This window comes from Trichechus manatus, unplaced genomic scaffold, assembly GCF_000243295.1.
Source record: "Trichechus manatus latirostris isolate Lorelei unplaced genomic scaffold, TriManLat1.0 scaffold00067, whole genome shotgun sequence".
Taxonomy (NCBI): Eukaryota; Metazoa; Chordata; class Mammalia; order Sirenia; family Trichechidae; genus Trichechus; species Trichechus manatus.
Window position 1 is genome coordinate 12,405,906 of NW_004444003.1, and position 15,712 is coordinate 12,421,617.

The 15,712-nt window shown below is 40.4% G+C and overlaps 1 protein-coding gene across 5 annotated transcripts in view; it reads left to right on the forward strand.

Annotated features, from left to right (window-relative positions):
- Positions 1-15,712, forward strand: part of PRKCQ (protein kinase C theta) — a 168,897-nt gene that overhangs the window by 15,187 nt on the left and 137,998 nt on the right. For 2 of the 5 annotated variants that reach the window (XM_023734393.1, XM_023734396.1), the window contains exon 1: positions 11,191-12,071. The exons of 1 other annotated variant lie outside the window; for it this stretch is intronic. In XM_023734393.1, the coding sequence (XP_023590161.1) occupies positions 12,039-12,071 (33 nt within the window). In that variant the 5' untranslated portion in view covers positions 11,191-12,038. Of the gene's footprint in view, positions 1-11,154; positions 12,072-15,712 lie in introns of those variants that run through there. 2 more of the 5 variants (XM_023734394.1, XM_023734397.1) reach the window with 2 other exon arrangements.

Consider the following 15,712-nt stretch of genomic DNA (forward strand, 5'->3'; position numbering starts at 1 on the left):
AACACATAATTTTTAGAAATTAATGAAGTAAAACTCGTCTATTAACAATTTGCCATAGGTGGATCTGCTCAAGAGACATGTCAATATATAGCATTATATTTTAATTGTATGATTTCAATAGAAATGAAGAGAAGAAGAACAAGCCCCTTCTCTTCAGAGAACAGATTAGAAGTATTTAGAAGACAGAGAATATGTGTTTATTCAAATATGCAAAATTACTGTTTTTCCTGGAAAAATATTCTAAATATTTAAAATAGCATCTAGAGAAAATCAAACTGTTTATTCAGGTCTTGTTCTTTCTCAAGACAGTTGGCAGTACAGCTAGAAAGGCAAAATATGAAGAATCGTTAAACGTTCTTCAGGTCCAAAAAGTGAAGCATACGTTTGTTTGGGTGTTTGTCTTAACGTTACCGATAGGAGAGTTCAAACTGAATTTCAGGGAATTTTAAGCTACACATCGCATTTCCTTAGTCTTTTGCAAGATAGAATCAGAGTATTACATTTTCTAAGAAACTCTTTTTAAAGAGCTTGAGCACTAATCAGTTAAGTGTGAAATAGTCTTAAAATGGGATTTGTTAAGTAATTAAGGACAAAGTACGATTTGACAAATATTGACAGGGGACTGATGCTCTTGCCCCGACATTGTCCAGGCTGCAGTTTATTATTTATTTGACATATATCAATAGTAATCAAGAAAATATTGCTTTGTGTATTGATTGCTGTGTAACAAAATGTCCTGAAACTTAGTGCTTAAAACATCACCATTATTTGCTCATGATTCCAAGGATCAGGAATTTGGGCGGGTCATTGGTTAGTGATTCTGTACCTCTTGGCGTCAGCTGGGGTCTTTCATGAGGTTGGAATCAGATCTGAAGTGGCTTCACTCACATATGTAATGTCTTAGTGGGCATGGCTGGAAATGTGGGCCTCCCCACACCCTCCCTCTCTCTATGGGCTTCTTTTCATGGTGATTGGATCCTAAGCGCGAGTGTTCCAGGCACGCAAAAGCAAATGTGCAGATCTCCTAAGACCCAAACTAGGAAGCTACCCAGCATCACTTCTGCCACACTCTGTTGATCAAAACAAGTCACAAGCCAGCGAAGATTCAAGGGGAGGAGGCGTGGCAGAAGGGCATTGCAGGACAGCCCGCAGGATGGGAGATGCTGTTGCAGTCATCCTTGGAAACATGATCTGGCACAAATGTTTAAGCTATTTTATAAAGATGGCCTCACTTGTTTTCTGAAACTGCATCTAACAGTCTCAGTCTTCTCATCTGCTCTCCACCCTGCTGACATAGGGTTCTTCCTTGATCACCATGCACCGCTTTGAAGCTCTTCAGTTCTCCACCGAAACCAAAACCAAACGAGTTGCCATCGAGTCGATTCCAACTCATGGCAGCCCCATGTGTTACAGAGTAGAACTGCTCCACAGGGTTTTCATGGCTGTGACCTTTCAGAAGCTGATCGCCAGGTCTTTCTTCCGAAGCGCCTCTGGGTGTGTTCTAACTGCCAGCCTTTAGGTTAGCAGTTGAGTGCTTAACTGTTTGCACCACCCTTTGCATGGCTTGCAGACCCTTTGTGGTCTGTTCCTTACCTGCCTCTCAAGGCTCACATCCCACTTCAGGACCGGGGCCCTGGGTTCTTGAACTCCTGGTAATCCTTCAAATGCCTCTTGCATCATCACATCTTCATAGGGGGGCACATACTTGGAATGCACTCTTCTCATCCGAATCATCACTTTGCTAACCCCTCAGACATCACCTCCTCTCTGAAGGCTTCCCCCAGGCTGTGTTTAAAAGCCCCTCCCCTGCGTGCCATGGCATCCTGAGCACACAGATATCTTAGCAGTAATAGTACTCCATGTCTCTCTCTCCACTACCCTGTGAGCTCCTTGAGGGCAGGATCTGTTTTCTGTCTGTCTCTCCAGCCTAGCCCTTGCCTTTAGCAGAGTCCCACCCAGAAACAAGTGCTCAGTAAATACATAGTGAATGTCGGTTTAGTATGGGCAAATGACAGAGTGGCGGACTGCCTGGAGGAAAGAAACCTCAAACAGGAAGAAGGTGGGGTGTGATGAAAAGGAGAGTCAGAGTGGTGGAGAGAGTAGTAGGACAGGACCAAAGTGGTGGGTTCACAACTACAAACCTGGAGAATTAGAATGCACTAGAAAAACAAAAGTCACAACACAAGCATAGAAAGTAAAACAGAAAATCCAGTGTAGATGCTAGAGAGAGCAAGGCGTGTGTCATCATGCTCATAAGAGAAGAAACAGTGAGAAAGAGGGTTTCCTAACATCAGACCTGTTAGATGTAGGTGCAACCTCCACATGGATATGGGAGGGGAGAGCACCACATTAGGGCATCCCTGACCTGGCATCAAAAGGCAGAATACCAGAATCCAAGTAAGACAGGACCTCATACCATCAGGGACTCTGTGTAGTCCTCCACAGGTGACTGCTCTACTGAGGAGAGGAGAAAGCGTGCCAAGTGGAGAGAAGTTGCTGTTCCTGGGAGAAACTGTGGACACTCACTCCTAAATCTGAGCTATCACTTATTTCACCTGATTGAGTACATTTACTCCTGGACCAAGTTGACTGAATAATATGAAAGTGAAACTGATAGTGTGTACTTGACTCTAGCTGATGAGGTAGAAGGGAAATGGTGTTACTGGTGAGGGGGCATTGTGGTAGCCAAGAATCAGTCAGGGAACATCAACATTGAAAGAACCCATAGCCTTCTTTTGATGATATATCGGAAGTAATCATTGTGAGAAAGTATTTTTTCTACTAAATAATGGAAGAAAAAAATATTGTTCTTGTGACTCTACTGAGTATATAAACTTGTTATGGTGTGCTGTCAAGTCGATTCTGACTCATAGCCACCCTGTATGACAGTAAAACTGCCCCCATAAGGTTTTCTAGGCTGTAATCTTTACGGGAACAGATTGCTAGGTCTTTTGGGAGTGGCTGATAAGTTTGAACCGCCCACTTTTCAGTTAACAGCCAAGCGCCTGACCATTGTACCACCAGGCCTCCTCATATAAACTTAGTACTAATAATGATAACTAACTGTATGCTAGGTACTGTTCTAATCTGTTTACATCCATTAACTCATTTAATTCTTAGACCAACCTTTGAGGTAGGTCCTGTCATAATTCCTGGTCTTCAGATGAGAAAACTGAGGTTAAATAAAGAGCTTGCTCAAGGTCACAAAGCTACTAAATGGCAGAGGTAGAATTTGAACACAGGCAGTTTGATGTCAGGCTATGTTCTTAATGCTCAACTTGACTAAGCCTGAATTTGGCAATAGATTGTATAAAGGATTCGTTTTGTAAAATATTTCCCGCCATAGGTATTAATTCTGAGTGAAGTGAGTTTTGAGACTTTTCCCTTTTTATATCTCAGCGACTGTTTTTGGCATATTTCCTTGTGTTTTGCTGCCCCATATATTATTTATTTTAGTGGCAGAGAAAATGCTCACTGGGGTTCAGCTTCATTCATCAAGCTAAAAGCTCTGATTAGACCAAAACTCCTTTGATGGCTCCCTCCCCAGGGTGCTCTCTCCTGGACCCTGGAGGGTTCATCCCTGTCTCAGGCATCTGAAAAATCCTCTGGGTGTTTAGAGAGACCTTAGAGAAGGCTGAGAAACTGCATGGAACTCTCCAGAATTTTCACCTCTTCAGGGTAAACTTGTCAGGGAGAGAGGAGATTGCCACAGTGGTTTGCTTTGAGTTCCATCACTGTCTGGGTGGTGTTGCATGAAGAGACTCTTAGGCAAAGCTGAGCTCATTTCTTTGGTCCTTCTTTCTTCCTTGGCCTTGAACTTGTACCTCAATCCCTATTTCTTCCTTGCTCTGCATTCTTCTTTCCTTAGCAGTAGTATATCCAGATGCTTGATTCATTGCTGTATGTATTTCCTTTTTACCAGCTGTATTTCAAGCCTACAATATAGTAAATAAAATATATACTTTGAGTAACCCTGAAAAATATGTAAGTTTGCCTTAGAATCCTAATGCATTCTTCTGGGCTTTTATTCATCACAAGTCTCAAACTTTCATTACTCCCTCCTTGACCTTTTCCCTTATATCTTTATTTTTCTTTTATTAGTTCTCTCATGTCTTTAATGCTATACTGAGTAACACTAAACAGATTAAAAATGGCAAATTCTATCATGCATGCACACACACACATAATTAAATATCTGTTTACTGACTGCTATAACTTGCAAAGAGCTTTTGAGGAGAAAGTTTGTTTAATTAAAATTATGAGAGCTTCAGCCAGATTAACACTTTAGTAATAACCTTGAAGTTTGAACTTCAACTTTATATAGTTGTTCTGGGATATATAAAAATTATATGTTCTCTTATACTGTGAGATATCAATTTGCTTTTTAAACCAGTTGCTATTAAATCAACTCTGACTTGTGGTGACCCATGTATGTTAGAGTAGAACTGTGCTGCATAGGGTTTTCAGAGGCTGATTTTTTGGAAGTAGATCATCAAGCCTTTCTTGTGAGGTGCCTCTGGGTGGACTCAAACCTCCAACCTTTCAGTTAGCAGCTGAGCATGTTAACTGTTTACACCTCCCAGGGACTCACTTGCTTTTTAGTCAGTATATTCTCCCATCTATGAATAGCTAATACATTTTACATTAAGTTTCTGATCCTTTTTGTCTATTATTTTTTATTATTATTTGACAACTTTCTGAAGCCCAAGATTCCAAAAAGTTCAAAATGATGTCCTTGTTTAAGAACACATTTTCGTTTGTCAGTATCTTTGAAAGAATAACTTAAAAAATCTCAATAAACCTGCACTTTATTGTTTTTGGTTGGTTTCCAGAATAAAATGAGAAATACAGTGGGTTCTTCATGTTTGAGCAAATAGACAATTTTCGGAGGTTGGGCAATTCATTGAATATGAATATTAGCCTAGAAACTGAATAAGTAGAAAAATCATAATAACCACAGTGGTACAGAACATCTGTGAAACACTGTCCCAGGGACAGAAACAAAGTAGCCACACTTCATGTGGCTTCAGTTTTACCTTATCATTCTGTCCCTGATGGAATCCCTCGTGTAGCTTTGCTACCACCAGCACTTTTAGAGGATTTGTGGATTCACTTACAGAGGGAAGGGAAGAAACTGTGGGAAACAGGAACAGTTTGAAGGAATTTTTTTCTTGGAGTAGGCTTCCCAGCAAATCAAGCGTGTAAGCATGCCTGCCTTTGGAAAGCTGCTCCCCATCTGGTCAAAAAACACCCTCCATTGCACTGCCTGAAGGTTTTGCTTTACTTTATCCTAGTGCCTGAAATTCTGCCAATTGGAAGACCATTTAGTTTCAGAAGGAGTTCCTGGATGGTGCAAATGGTTAACATGCTGGGCTGCAAACCAAAAGTTTGGAGGTTTGAGTCCACTCATGGGTGTCCCAGAGGAAAGGCCTGATGATCTACATCAAAAAACAAAAACAAAAAAAAACAACCATTGAAATCCCTGTGGGTCACAGTTCTACTTTGACACACATGAGGTCGCCATGAGTCGGAGCCAACTCTATGGCGACTGGCTTTTTGGCTTTGAGTTGAAGAAATACAGATCCTCTTAAAAATGCAAATACTGCTGAGAGTTCCTTCATATGTTGGAGGAGCTTAATCAGTAACTAAGAGAAAATGAGAATTTTTATGAAGAAAAGGAAGCGTGGGGTTTATTCAGCCAACAAGTATTTACTGATCAAATGCTTAACATGCCAGGGTTCTGGGTGTTGGGAATTCGGGGGAGAAAAGAGGGATGAGGTCCCTGCCCTCATGAAGCCTACTTTCTTTTGAAGGAGAAAAACAATAAAAAAGTAATGAGCACATAAGATAATTTTAGGTAATGTTAAGAGCTATGAAGGAAAAATGACAAAGGACTAAAAAGACAAATGAATTTCTGGAACTTAGCCTGCTCTTGGATCAGTAAATATTTTCTTTTTATGGACAGTGAGGGAGAGAAAAATATCTGACATGTACTTATGGCCACAAAATCATGGTTAAACGAAAAGTAGAGTAAAGTCATCAGGTGATGTAGGTGAAAAAGAAAAGGCATATTCTGTCCTTCCCAGAGCCCTAGAGGAAGTACAGTCTTTGTCTTCTCCATCCCTCTGTGAGATCTGGGACATGGCTCCTTTTTCACCACTGTATTCTAGCCTTCAGTATGGATTGCACGTCAGCATAAAACAAAACTCCTCACAACTGGACCAATAAGCAACATCATGATAAACAGAGAAAATATTAAAGTTGTCAAGGATTTCATTTTACTTGGATGCACACTCAACACCCATGGAAGCAGCAGTGAAGAAATCAAATGACATATTGCATTGGACGAATGTACTGCAAAAGACCTCTTTGAAGTGTTAAAAAGCCAAGATGTCACTTTGAGGACTAAGGTTCGTCTGACCCAAGCCATGGTGTTTTCTATTGCCTCATATCCCTGCAAAAGCCGGACAATGAATAGGGAAGACTTAAGAAGAATTGATGCCTCTGAATTAGGATGTTGGCAAAGAATATTGAATATACCGTGGACTGCCAGAAGATGAACAAATCTGTTTTGGAAGAAGTACATCCAGAATGCTCCCTAGAAGCAAGGTTGGTGAGACTGTCCTGCTTACTTTGGACACATTATCAGGGGGAAACAGTCCCTGGAGAAGGACATTATGCTTGGTAAAGTAGAGGGTCAGTGAAAAAGAGGAAGACCCTCAATGAGATGGATTGACACAGTGGCTGCAACAATGGGCTCAAGCATAACAGCGATTATGAGGATGGCACAGGACCGGGCGGTGTTTCATTCTGTTATACTTCGGGTATCTATGAGTTGGAACCAATTCGATGGCATCTAACAACAACAATAATAAGAGGGCAGTGATAGTTCAGTGGTAGAATTCTTGCCTTCCGTGCAGGAGACCCAGGTTCAATTTCAGGCCAGTGCACCCGATGCACAGCCACCACGTGTCTGTCAGTGGAGACTTTCCTGTTGTTGTGATGCTGAACAGGTTTCATTGGAGTTTCCAAACAAAGACAGTCTAGGAAGAAAGACCTGACAATCTGCTTCTGAAGATCTGTCAGTGAAAATCCTGTGGATCACAACAGTCAGATCCCCAGCTGATCACTGGCAGCGTTTCATTCCACTTGAGGTCACCATGAGTCAGAAGCAACTCTTCAGCAGCTAACATTCTTTTGTCTGGCACATGCCTGGCACTTAGTAGGTGGTCAGTAAATATATGTTGCTAAGTGCATGTGTATAAAGAATCTGATTATCATTTTTATTCATAATGAGAATCTAGACACATTTTTTAAACTCTTATATTTTTATTGCCTATTGCTGAAATTTCAGCGAGTAGGCAAATGAGTAGAAGGACCCTCAAGAACTGTCTAATTAATTCCTACTCATGCAGCCCAGGCTGAAAATCTTTCACTTCCTTTCCTCCTTTTAATTTCTGCATAGGGCACATCTGAAGGAACGTGCTTCTCTGTACATGATGATGCACTTGGTACTCTCCAAATGTTTCACTGAAAGAGGAATTATTGTTTGGTGCCCTTGAGTCAATTTTTGACCGAGAGCGACCCTGTGTGACAGAGTAGAACTGCCCCATAAGGTTAAGCGCTTGACTGCTAACTAAAAGGTGGGCGGTTCAAACCCACCAGCTGCTCCACAGGAGAAAGATGTGGCAGTCTGCTTCTGTAAAGATTTACAGCTTTGGAAACTCTATGGGGCAGTTCTACCCTGTCCTTCAGGGTCGCTATGAGTCAGAATTGACTCAGTGGCAATAGGTTAATCTTTACAGGAACAGACTGCCAAGTCTTTCTCCTGTGGAGCCACTGGGTGGGTTTGAACTGCCAACCTTTTGGTAAGCAGCCGAGCACTTAAACATTGCATCACCAGGGCTCCTTGAAAAAGAATAATAATAAAAAAAAAAAAATCCCATTGCTGTCAGGTCTCTTTCAACTTATGGCGCCCCTATAGGAGATGAGAAAGAATAGCCCTAGTTAGTTTCTAAATAGAGTTTTTCATTGTCCCCTTTTCTTACATCTTAAGGATAAAAACTGTCTCTTAGAATTTCCCCAAATCTTGAAAAGTAGAAATAAAAATAGTAAAATATGGAATTTTAGCATTTAGAATGTGTTATTCTATCCAGGTACTTCATTTTAAAGGCAAGGAAAGTGAGACTCAGAGAAGTCAGGCAGAATATAGGAAGTCACACAGCTTGTTGGTGTCAGAGTCAAGACCAGACGGAAGCCCTTTTTAACCCAAAACCAACTCACTGCGCACTCCCCCCACCCCCCAGCTTGATGCTCCTTCCACTATTTAACTCTGGCTCTAAAACAATCTTAATAAATACCAGTTATCTCCTGTATCATGTTCAAAACTTCATTTTCAACCTAAAAATCTTATTTCTCCACCTGCATCAAAATGACCATATCCTCACAAGTAAAATGGACATAGTCCAATAAATGACACTTTTTCAGCAAGCAGTGATTTCCCTAAAAGCATTGTGCTCCCAGGGACACTCTAGAGTCAGAACTCCAGCTTCCTGCTACAAAACATTTCCCAGATCTTCATATTACGCCGTGATGTTTGCTTGCTAAACCATCAACTTAAGTTATTTATCCCCTATCTTTTATCTTAGTGTTCTGGTTGTGTTTTTATCTAAGTCATCTTTACTTTAGCTGAGCTAAAGCTGTCGTTTTGCAAATTAAATCAGTTGTGGGTTTCTGCATATATAACCTCCATGTGTTTAGTAAGCTTTTTTTTTTTTTTTTTTAATTAGCCTTATAAGTCTGTTTTCATCTAGTAGTTGTGTGAGGGAAGATTTGTTTTGTTTAAGGTTCTTTTAAACAAATTCAGACATACTTAGGAGAACAGATTTCGTGAAACCAAAACATTTTATTTTTTGAAAATGCCTTGTTTAACTTATATCTGTAGCCACAGTTGAATTCCTTTAAAGTTTTGAAGTGTGTCCATAATGGAGAGATCATGAGTCTGGACTTCATACTTTAGGCAGAGAGAAACTGTTTTATGTTTTGTTTTTTGTTTTTTTAAAGAAAGAGACTTTTAAAAAGACAACTCTTACGGTTAATGTGGAGGAGGAATAGGCAGCGTGAAAAGATAAGGGGATAAGTACCAATTAGAGTTATTACAATAATCCAGAGAAAATATCCAATGTTCTCAAGCTAAGGACTGAAGAGAAGTGATCAGATACAAGTGAAATAACCAGATAAAATCCACGGGACTTGTTGAATAGTTGGATGTAGGGGATGAGGACAAAGGAGAACTCATGGTTGATTATACTATTTCGAGCTTGGACAGCTGAGTAGTTGGCAATTCCATTGATCAAGACAGGAGATAGAGCAGAGGTATAAGCATTGAGGAAAAGGTAAAATTTATATTTGTTTTGGTTGCCTTTGAGAGGCCTGTGGAATACCACTTGGAGAACTCCGGTTGATGTTGTTACTAGTGGCTGTCAAGTTGGCTCCAACTCATGGAAACCTTATATATAACAGAAGGAAACATTGCCCAGTCCTGCGCCATCTTCATGATCATTGGTATATTTGAATCCATTGTTCTGGCTGTTGCATCAGTCCATCTTATTGAGGGTTTATCAAGTTTTTGCTAACCCTCTATTTTGCCAAACAGGATGTCCTTTTCTAGCTATTGGTCTTTCCCGATGTCATGTGCAAACTAAACCAAATCCATTGCCATCGAGTCGATTCTGACTCATAGCAACCAAACTAAGTAGTTGGAGATATGGGACTGAAGGAGGTGACTGTATAGTTCAAAAAAATGTATGATTCTTTGAAGTTATCACTAAGTAGAGGATCATTGAAGCCATTCAGAATGGATGAGATTGGGCAGAAAGTTTGAGTAGAAAAGAAGGCAGTGAAGTCATAGCCAAATATATTTCTTAATATTTAACAGGGGTAAAGAAAGCATAACAGAATAGATTGAAGAGTGACCAAAAAGATGGAAGGACAACAGGACAGAACAAGGATAGTGAGCAGCATCATATGTAATGTAGAAGACGGCCAAGAATAAGTCAATGGATCTGGAAATCAGCAAGTCATTGGTGACCTTTAGAGCAGGATCAGCAAAGTGGTGGGTAGAGGTGGAAGCCAGATGGCAGCGGGTAAAGAAGCAGATGGAAGGTGAGAAGTGAACATGATTCAGGAAGCTTGTTGGCGAAGGAAAGGAAGTAGAGCTGTATCTGCAGGAGAAACAGCATCAGAAGTTCTTCAGAGGATGGAGACAGCATGTTTGAAAATGGGAGCGGGAGAGGGGGTGAAATCACAAGATTGACAAGGGACAAAGGAAAAAAAAAGTTCTGGGGATGCGGTTAGGGATAGGATCGTATGCATGGGCTATCTCCTTAAAATAGATCAGCTCGTCTGCTGAGGTGGAGAAGGCAGAATCATGTTTCTGGAGCTTGAAGGAGAACAAGTTTGGAGCAGCTTGTTTAGGAAGTGGGAAAGGAAGCAGACTAGGAATGAGATAAAAAATAAAGTTGAGATTGTTGGCAAAGTCAGTAATAAATTAAATGTTTATGTTATTTGTTACATTTAAGGCATGATTCATAAAATAAGAAAAAGGAATAATGAGAAAGCAATAATTTTTACCGTAATGTTCTGTAGGTAAGAGGCCATTCTTAAAGCATACCCGATTTCTTTTAATCCACCATATAGTATCCGGTTATAAAACGTTACTATAGTGGTATAAAATTGCTATAATGCATTACCCTTAAAGTGGTTCAGATTAGCCACAGCCTTTGAAACCTCGTAAATTCTGCTTTGATGCTCGTTTATAATATATATATATATACACACAACAATGGATACTATTTTCCCCACCCAAATGATAGGCACACTATTGTCTGTTAAGGACATCATGCTTGATAAAGTAGAGGGTCAGCAAAAAAGAGGAAGACCCTCAACTAGATGGATTAATACAGTGGCTGCAACTGGGCTCAAACATAGCCAGCGATTGTGAGGATGGTGCAGGACCAGGCAGTGTTTCTTTCTATTGTGCACAGAGTCACTATGAGTCGGAACCAACTTGATGGCACCTAACAACAAATATTTTTCTGTTTAGCAGTCTGTTTCAGAAGATTGCTTTCTTCATATGAGTTTGTGTTGTCTGAAACAGAAGTTCCTAAAAATAGTTTGCATATTCATCATTTAGAAAGATGAGGGTTTTTACCACTGAGATATGCAAACAAATAGCCGCTCTGCTTAATGTCAGTTATAGGTGACAGAATTAGATCCTTCTTTCTCAAGATGAGATTCAGATGAGTCATTTGTAACATTAGGCTCGTTTAGTTTTAATGGAAATGATTTTTCTTCCCAAAGAAAGTAAATTCTAATAAAGAACTTATTGGAAAAATTGTCTCAAATTGCAATCATCTTCCAAACATAACCTCCTTTTTCATTTTCTGTGACTAACCCTACCAACAGTTGCCCACATTTCTGCAGTGGGAATGGATGAGATGTATCTCTTCCTATAGCAGTGTATAGTGGATGTAGGCTTACCAATGCCTTCTAAATTTAGGGCCACAGATAGAAATGTCGACAGCCACAGCATTTACCTGGGACCCGAAGCTAGCTACCTCCCGGTAAATATTGCTGAGCCAAGCTAAACAAAAGGGGAACATTTTTGCATGTTGTCGACCTTCCCCAACTTCATCTCCCCTAACCAAATTTCAGCTGTTCTTCAATTCCTAGCTCTGAGCCCTGTTTCTCTCCTGAAGCTACTGCTGTGGAGTTCTCTCTTTTCTGAATTGCAGTCACCTCAGTAATCTGTGTGGTTTAGATACTGACCAGTCCTTATGGCTTTGTGTGTGAGTTCTGTGTCCTGAGGAGACTATAATCTTGAAGATAGTGTGTTTTAATTCATAGAATCGTGAAATGTTATCATTTTACAGATGAGGAAATTGGACCCAGAGAAGTGAAGTAACTTGCCTAAGGTCACACAGCTGAATTCAGAGGGCACATAGCTGCATTGGGCATTTAAAAGGATTCAGAGGGAGATGGAAGGAGCCCTCACGGCTGCTAATGCAAAGGTTGGTAGTTCGAATCCACCCAGCGGCTCTGCGGGAGAAAGATCTGATGACCTGCTTTACTTAATTTGTTTATAACTGAATTGTCCATTAGTCATATAATCCTGTGTATTGTTTCTTAGTTTTTCAGAGATACTTGATCATCCAAACTATTGTTGTTTATACCGGACTGTTACAGAGCTTTTTGCATACACTTGGCACTCAGTGGAGCCCTGGTGGCACAGTAAAGAGCTCGGCTGCTAACCAAAAAAGGTCGGCAGTTTGAATGCACCAGTGGCTCCTTAGAAACCCTATGGAGCAGTTCTACTCTGTCCTGTAGGGTCACCGTGAGTCAGAATTGACTCAATGGCAATGGTTTTGTTTTTTTTGGGCACTCGGTAAAACTGGTAGATGGATGGATGGATAGATAGATAAACATGATTTTTAAGGTGCCCCACAGAGAAACAAAGCTGATGTAATACATTGTGGGAAAGGATCTCTAATAGCCTAGGTAAGAGAGGAGGTTCAACAGGCAGTTAGTTGTCTGATAAATTCAGATACTGAGTGCAGGCTGAAATGAATCAAGCCCAGTTTTCAGTTATCTTGATTTGTTATGGTTCTTTGGCCTAAGTCGATTAGAGTTGATCACTGTGGAGTTAATTATAGTATTGCTCCTTGCTGTAAAAAATGTATTCTTCGTCGCTGCATTATTAGAATGGGCAATTTAGTACGTAAGTTGACAGTGTGACTGGGGCTTTAAAGAGGCAAATCTGGATTATGAAGAACTTTGAGATGCTGATGTTGATTTTGGGGAAACCCATCACGAACTATTCAAGGATGGATGTCAGGTGGCAGAATTAAACTCGAAACTGTGATTTTGCGACAGTTTAGCTTCTTTTCAGATTGATATTCTCCATTGTTAAAATTTCTGAGGTAAAATTTACTTCACATTCTATTTTGATTCAAAACATTGTTTTTCCCAAACCTCTGTAAACAACAACAAAAACCCGTTGCCGTCAAGTCAACTCCGACTCATAGTGACCCTATATCACAGAGTAGAACTAACCCATAGAGTTTTCAAGGAGCGTGTGGTAGACTGGAACTGCTGATCTTTTAGTTAGTAACCATAGCACTTAACCAATACGCCACCAAGGTTTCCAAAAAACCTCTCTCTGGAGTTCCCCAAAAGATGGTAATTTAATACGTGAGATGTTTGCCTTGAGAATTTTTGTCTTTAATATAAATTGATTACCCCGCCCCAATTCATTGTCGCAGGATGCCTGGAGAGAAAAAATCAAGTTTTTTCTTTATTAGCCTGGTGATCTACTTCCAAAAATCAGCCAGTGAAAAAACCTCATGGATCGTATGGGTCATTGGAATGGTGCATGACCAGGATGTGTTTTGTTCAGTTGTGCATGGGGTCGCCATGACTCAACAGCAGTTAGCAACAGGCCTTTTATTAAATAAACTTTGCCCATCTACACTGAGAAAGCAACAAGTTAAGCTCATTAACATGTGGAAAATAATATTGAGCCTGCTTATTTTATTGTCTCTTAGGAAAAGTTATACTGATAAAAGTCTGTGTGTGAAATTTTTACAGGGTGCATAAAATAATATAGCTTTCCCAATTTGCTGAAAATAAATGTGCCTTGTTTAAAGAATGTGCTTCCAAATGTTTTAGAAACATCATATACTACATATCACAAAGAGGCCAACTCCAAAATTGACAGGAAAATAAAAGAATGTTTTATTTATGCTGTATTAAACCCAGAGAGCAGAATAATTTGTAGGTCTTATAGAGTTGGGATTCTGTTTGAAGATAAAGAAGAAAAGGAGAAACATAATAGTATACAAACAAATATAACACGCTTCTTTTTTTCCTCAGGATCTTATCCATAATGGTCCTGTAGAGCCTTCCTAATAAGAGCCCTGGTAGCGCAATGATTAAACACTTGGCTGCTAACTGAAAGGTCAACAGTTGGAACCCACCAGCAGCTCTGTGGGAGAAAAGACCTGGAGATCTCTTCCCATAAAGATGTGGGCCTCTGAAACCCTATGGGGGCACTTCTACTCTGTCATATAGGGTCACTATGAGCCAGAATCCACTAGACAGTTCATGACAACAGAAGACAGAAGAGCTTAGCAATTAGTCAACAATTGCTTTGGAGACAAAAGACAGCAATGCTAGAGCTCCTGGTCACAGGAGGGAAGGGACAGAAGTGCTTAGGGTCTTTAGATCAGTCCTGCACATAAGAAGAAAATAGAAGTTACCATGGCTCTGATATTCTTGCTGTCTTGCCTGTCTCCCAAAACCATTAACAGATATTGTGACCTCTTTGTAATTCAGACAAATTGTAAGAAAGGAAGTGTGAATTCGTGAAATTTCTGAATCAAGGAATTGGAGGCTCATATTTTTATTTTATTAATTTTTACACATGTGAAGGAGTCTTGGTGGCGTAGTGGTTAAAGCACTCGGCTGCTAACAGAAGGGTTGGCAGTTCGAACCCGCCAGGCACCACAGAAGGATGTGGCAGTCTGCATCTATAAAGATTTACAGCCTTGGAAACCCTATGGGGCAGTTCGACTTTGTCCTGTAGGGTCACTGTGAGTCAGAACCAACTCAGCGGCAGTGGATTTGATTTGGTTTTGGAAAGTAAAGGAGTCAGCAGTTCGAACCCACCAGCTGCTCTGTGGGAGAAAGATGTGGCAGTCTGCTTCCTGAAAGATTACAGCCTTGGAAACCCTATGGGACAGCTCTTCTCTGGGCTATATACAGAGTCGCCGTGAGTGGAATCGACCTGACAACAATGATTTAAAGTAATTTAGATAGTTTAAAAAAATAGCTTGTCTAAGGTGTTCTGAAGTGCACTTACTTTAAAAAATAGAAACTAGCAAACTGGCATAGTAGAAAGAACCTCAGATGTTGAATCCTCTTTTCTTTTAGAGCTGTAAATCCTTGAGAAAGATGTTTAACCTCTTTGCCCAGTTTCTTCATTTGTAAAATGGGGATAACAGTTTCTACTCTGAAGAGCTGCTGTGGACATTTTTAAAAAGATGGGTATAAAGCATCTAGCATACAGTAGATGGTCAATAAATAGTAGCTACTAATATATCTAACACACACTTCTGCTGTGAATATCTTCAGTCTGCACACTTGAGCACATCCACTTAAGACTTCCAGTAGTCTGGGTTAGAGTGCTTAGCAAAACTTTCACCAAAATGTATTTTCCAAAACACTAAATAGACATTAGATAACTGGTAACTTTGGTAAAGGGTAAGACAGTACACAATACTGGGGAAGCCAGCACAACTTGTACAAGACAAGGTCATGGAAGCTCCATAGACACATCCAAACTCGCTGAGGGACAGAATTACTGGGATGGGGTCTGTGGGGACCGTGGCCTTGGGGAACATCTAGCTCAACTGGCATAACATAGCTTATAAAGAAAATGTTCTACATTCTACTTTGGTGAGTAGCGTCTGGGGTCTTAAAAGCCTAAGAGCGGACATCTAAGATACTCCACTGGTCTCACCCCTTTGCGAGCAAGGGAGAATGAAGAAAACTAAAGATACAAGGGAAAGATTAATCCAAAGGACTAATGGACCACAACTACCACGGCTTCCACCAGACTGAGTCCAGTACAACTAGATGGTGCCTGGCTACC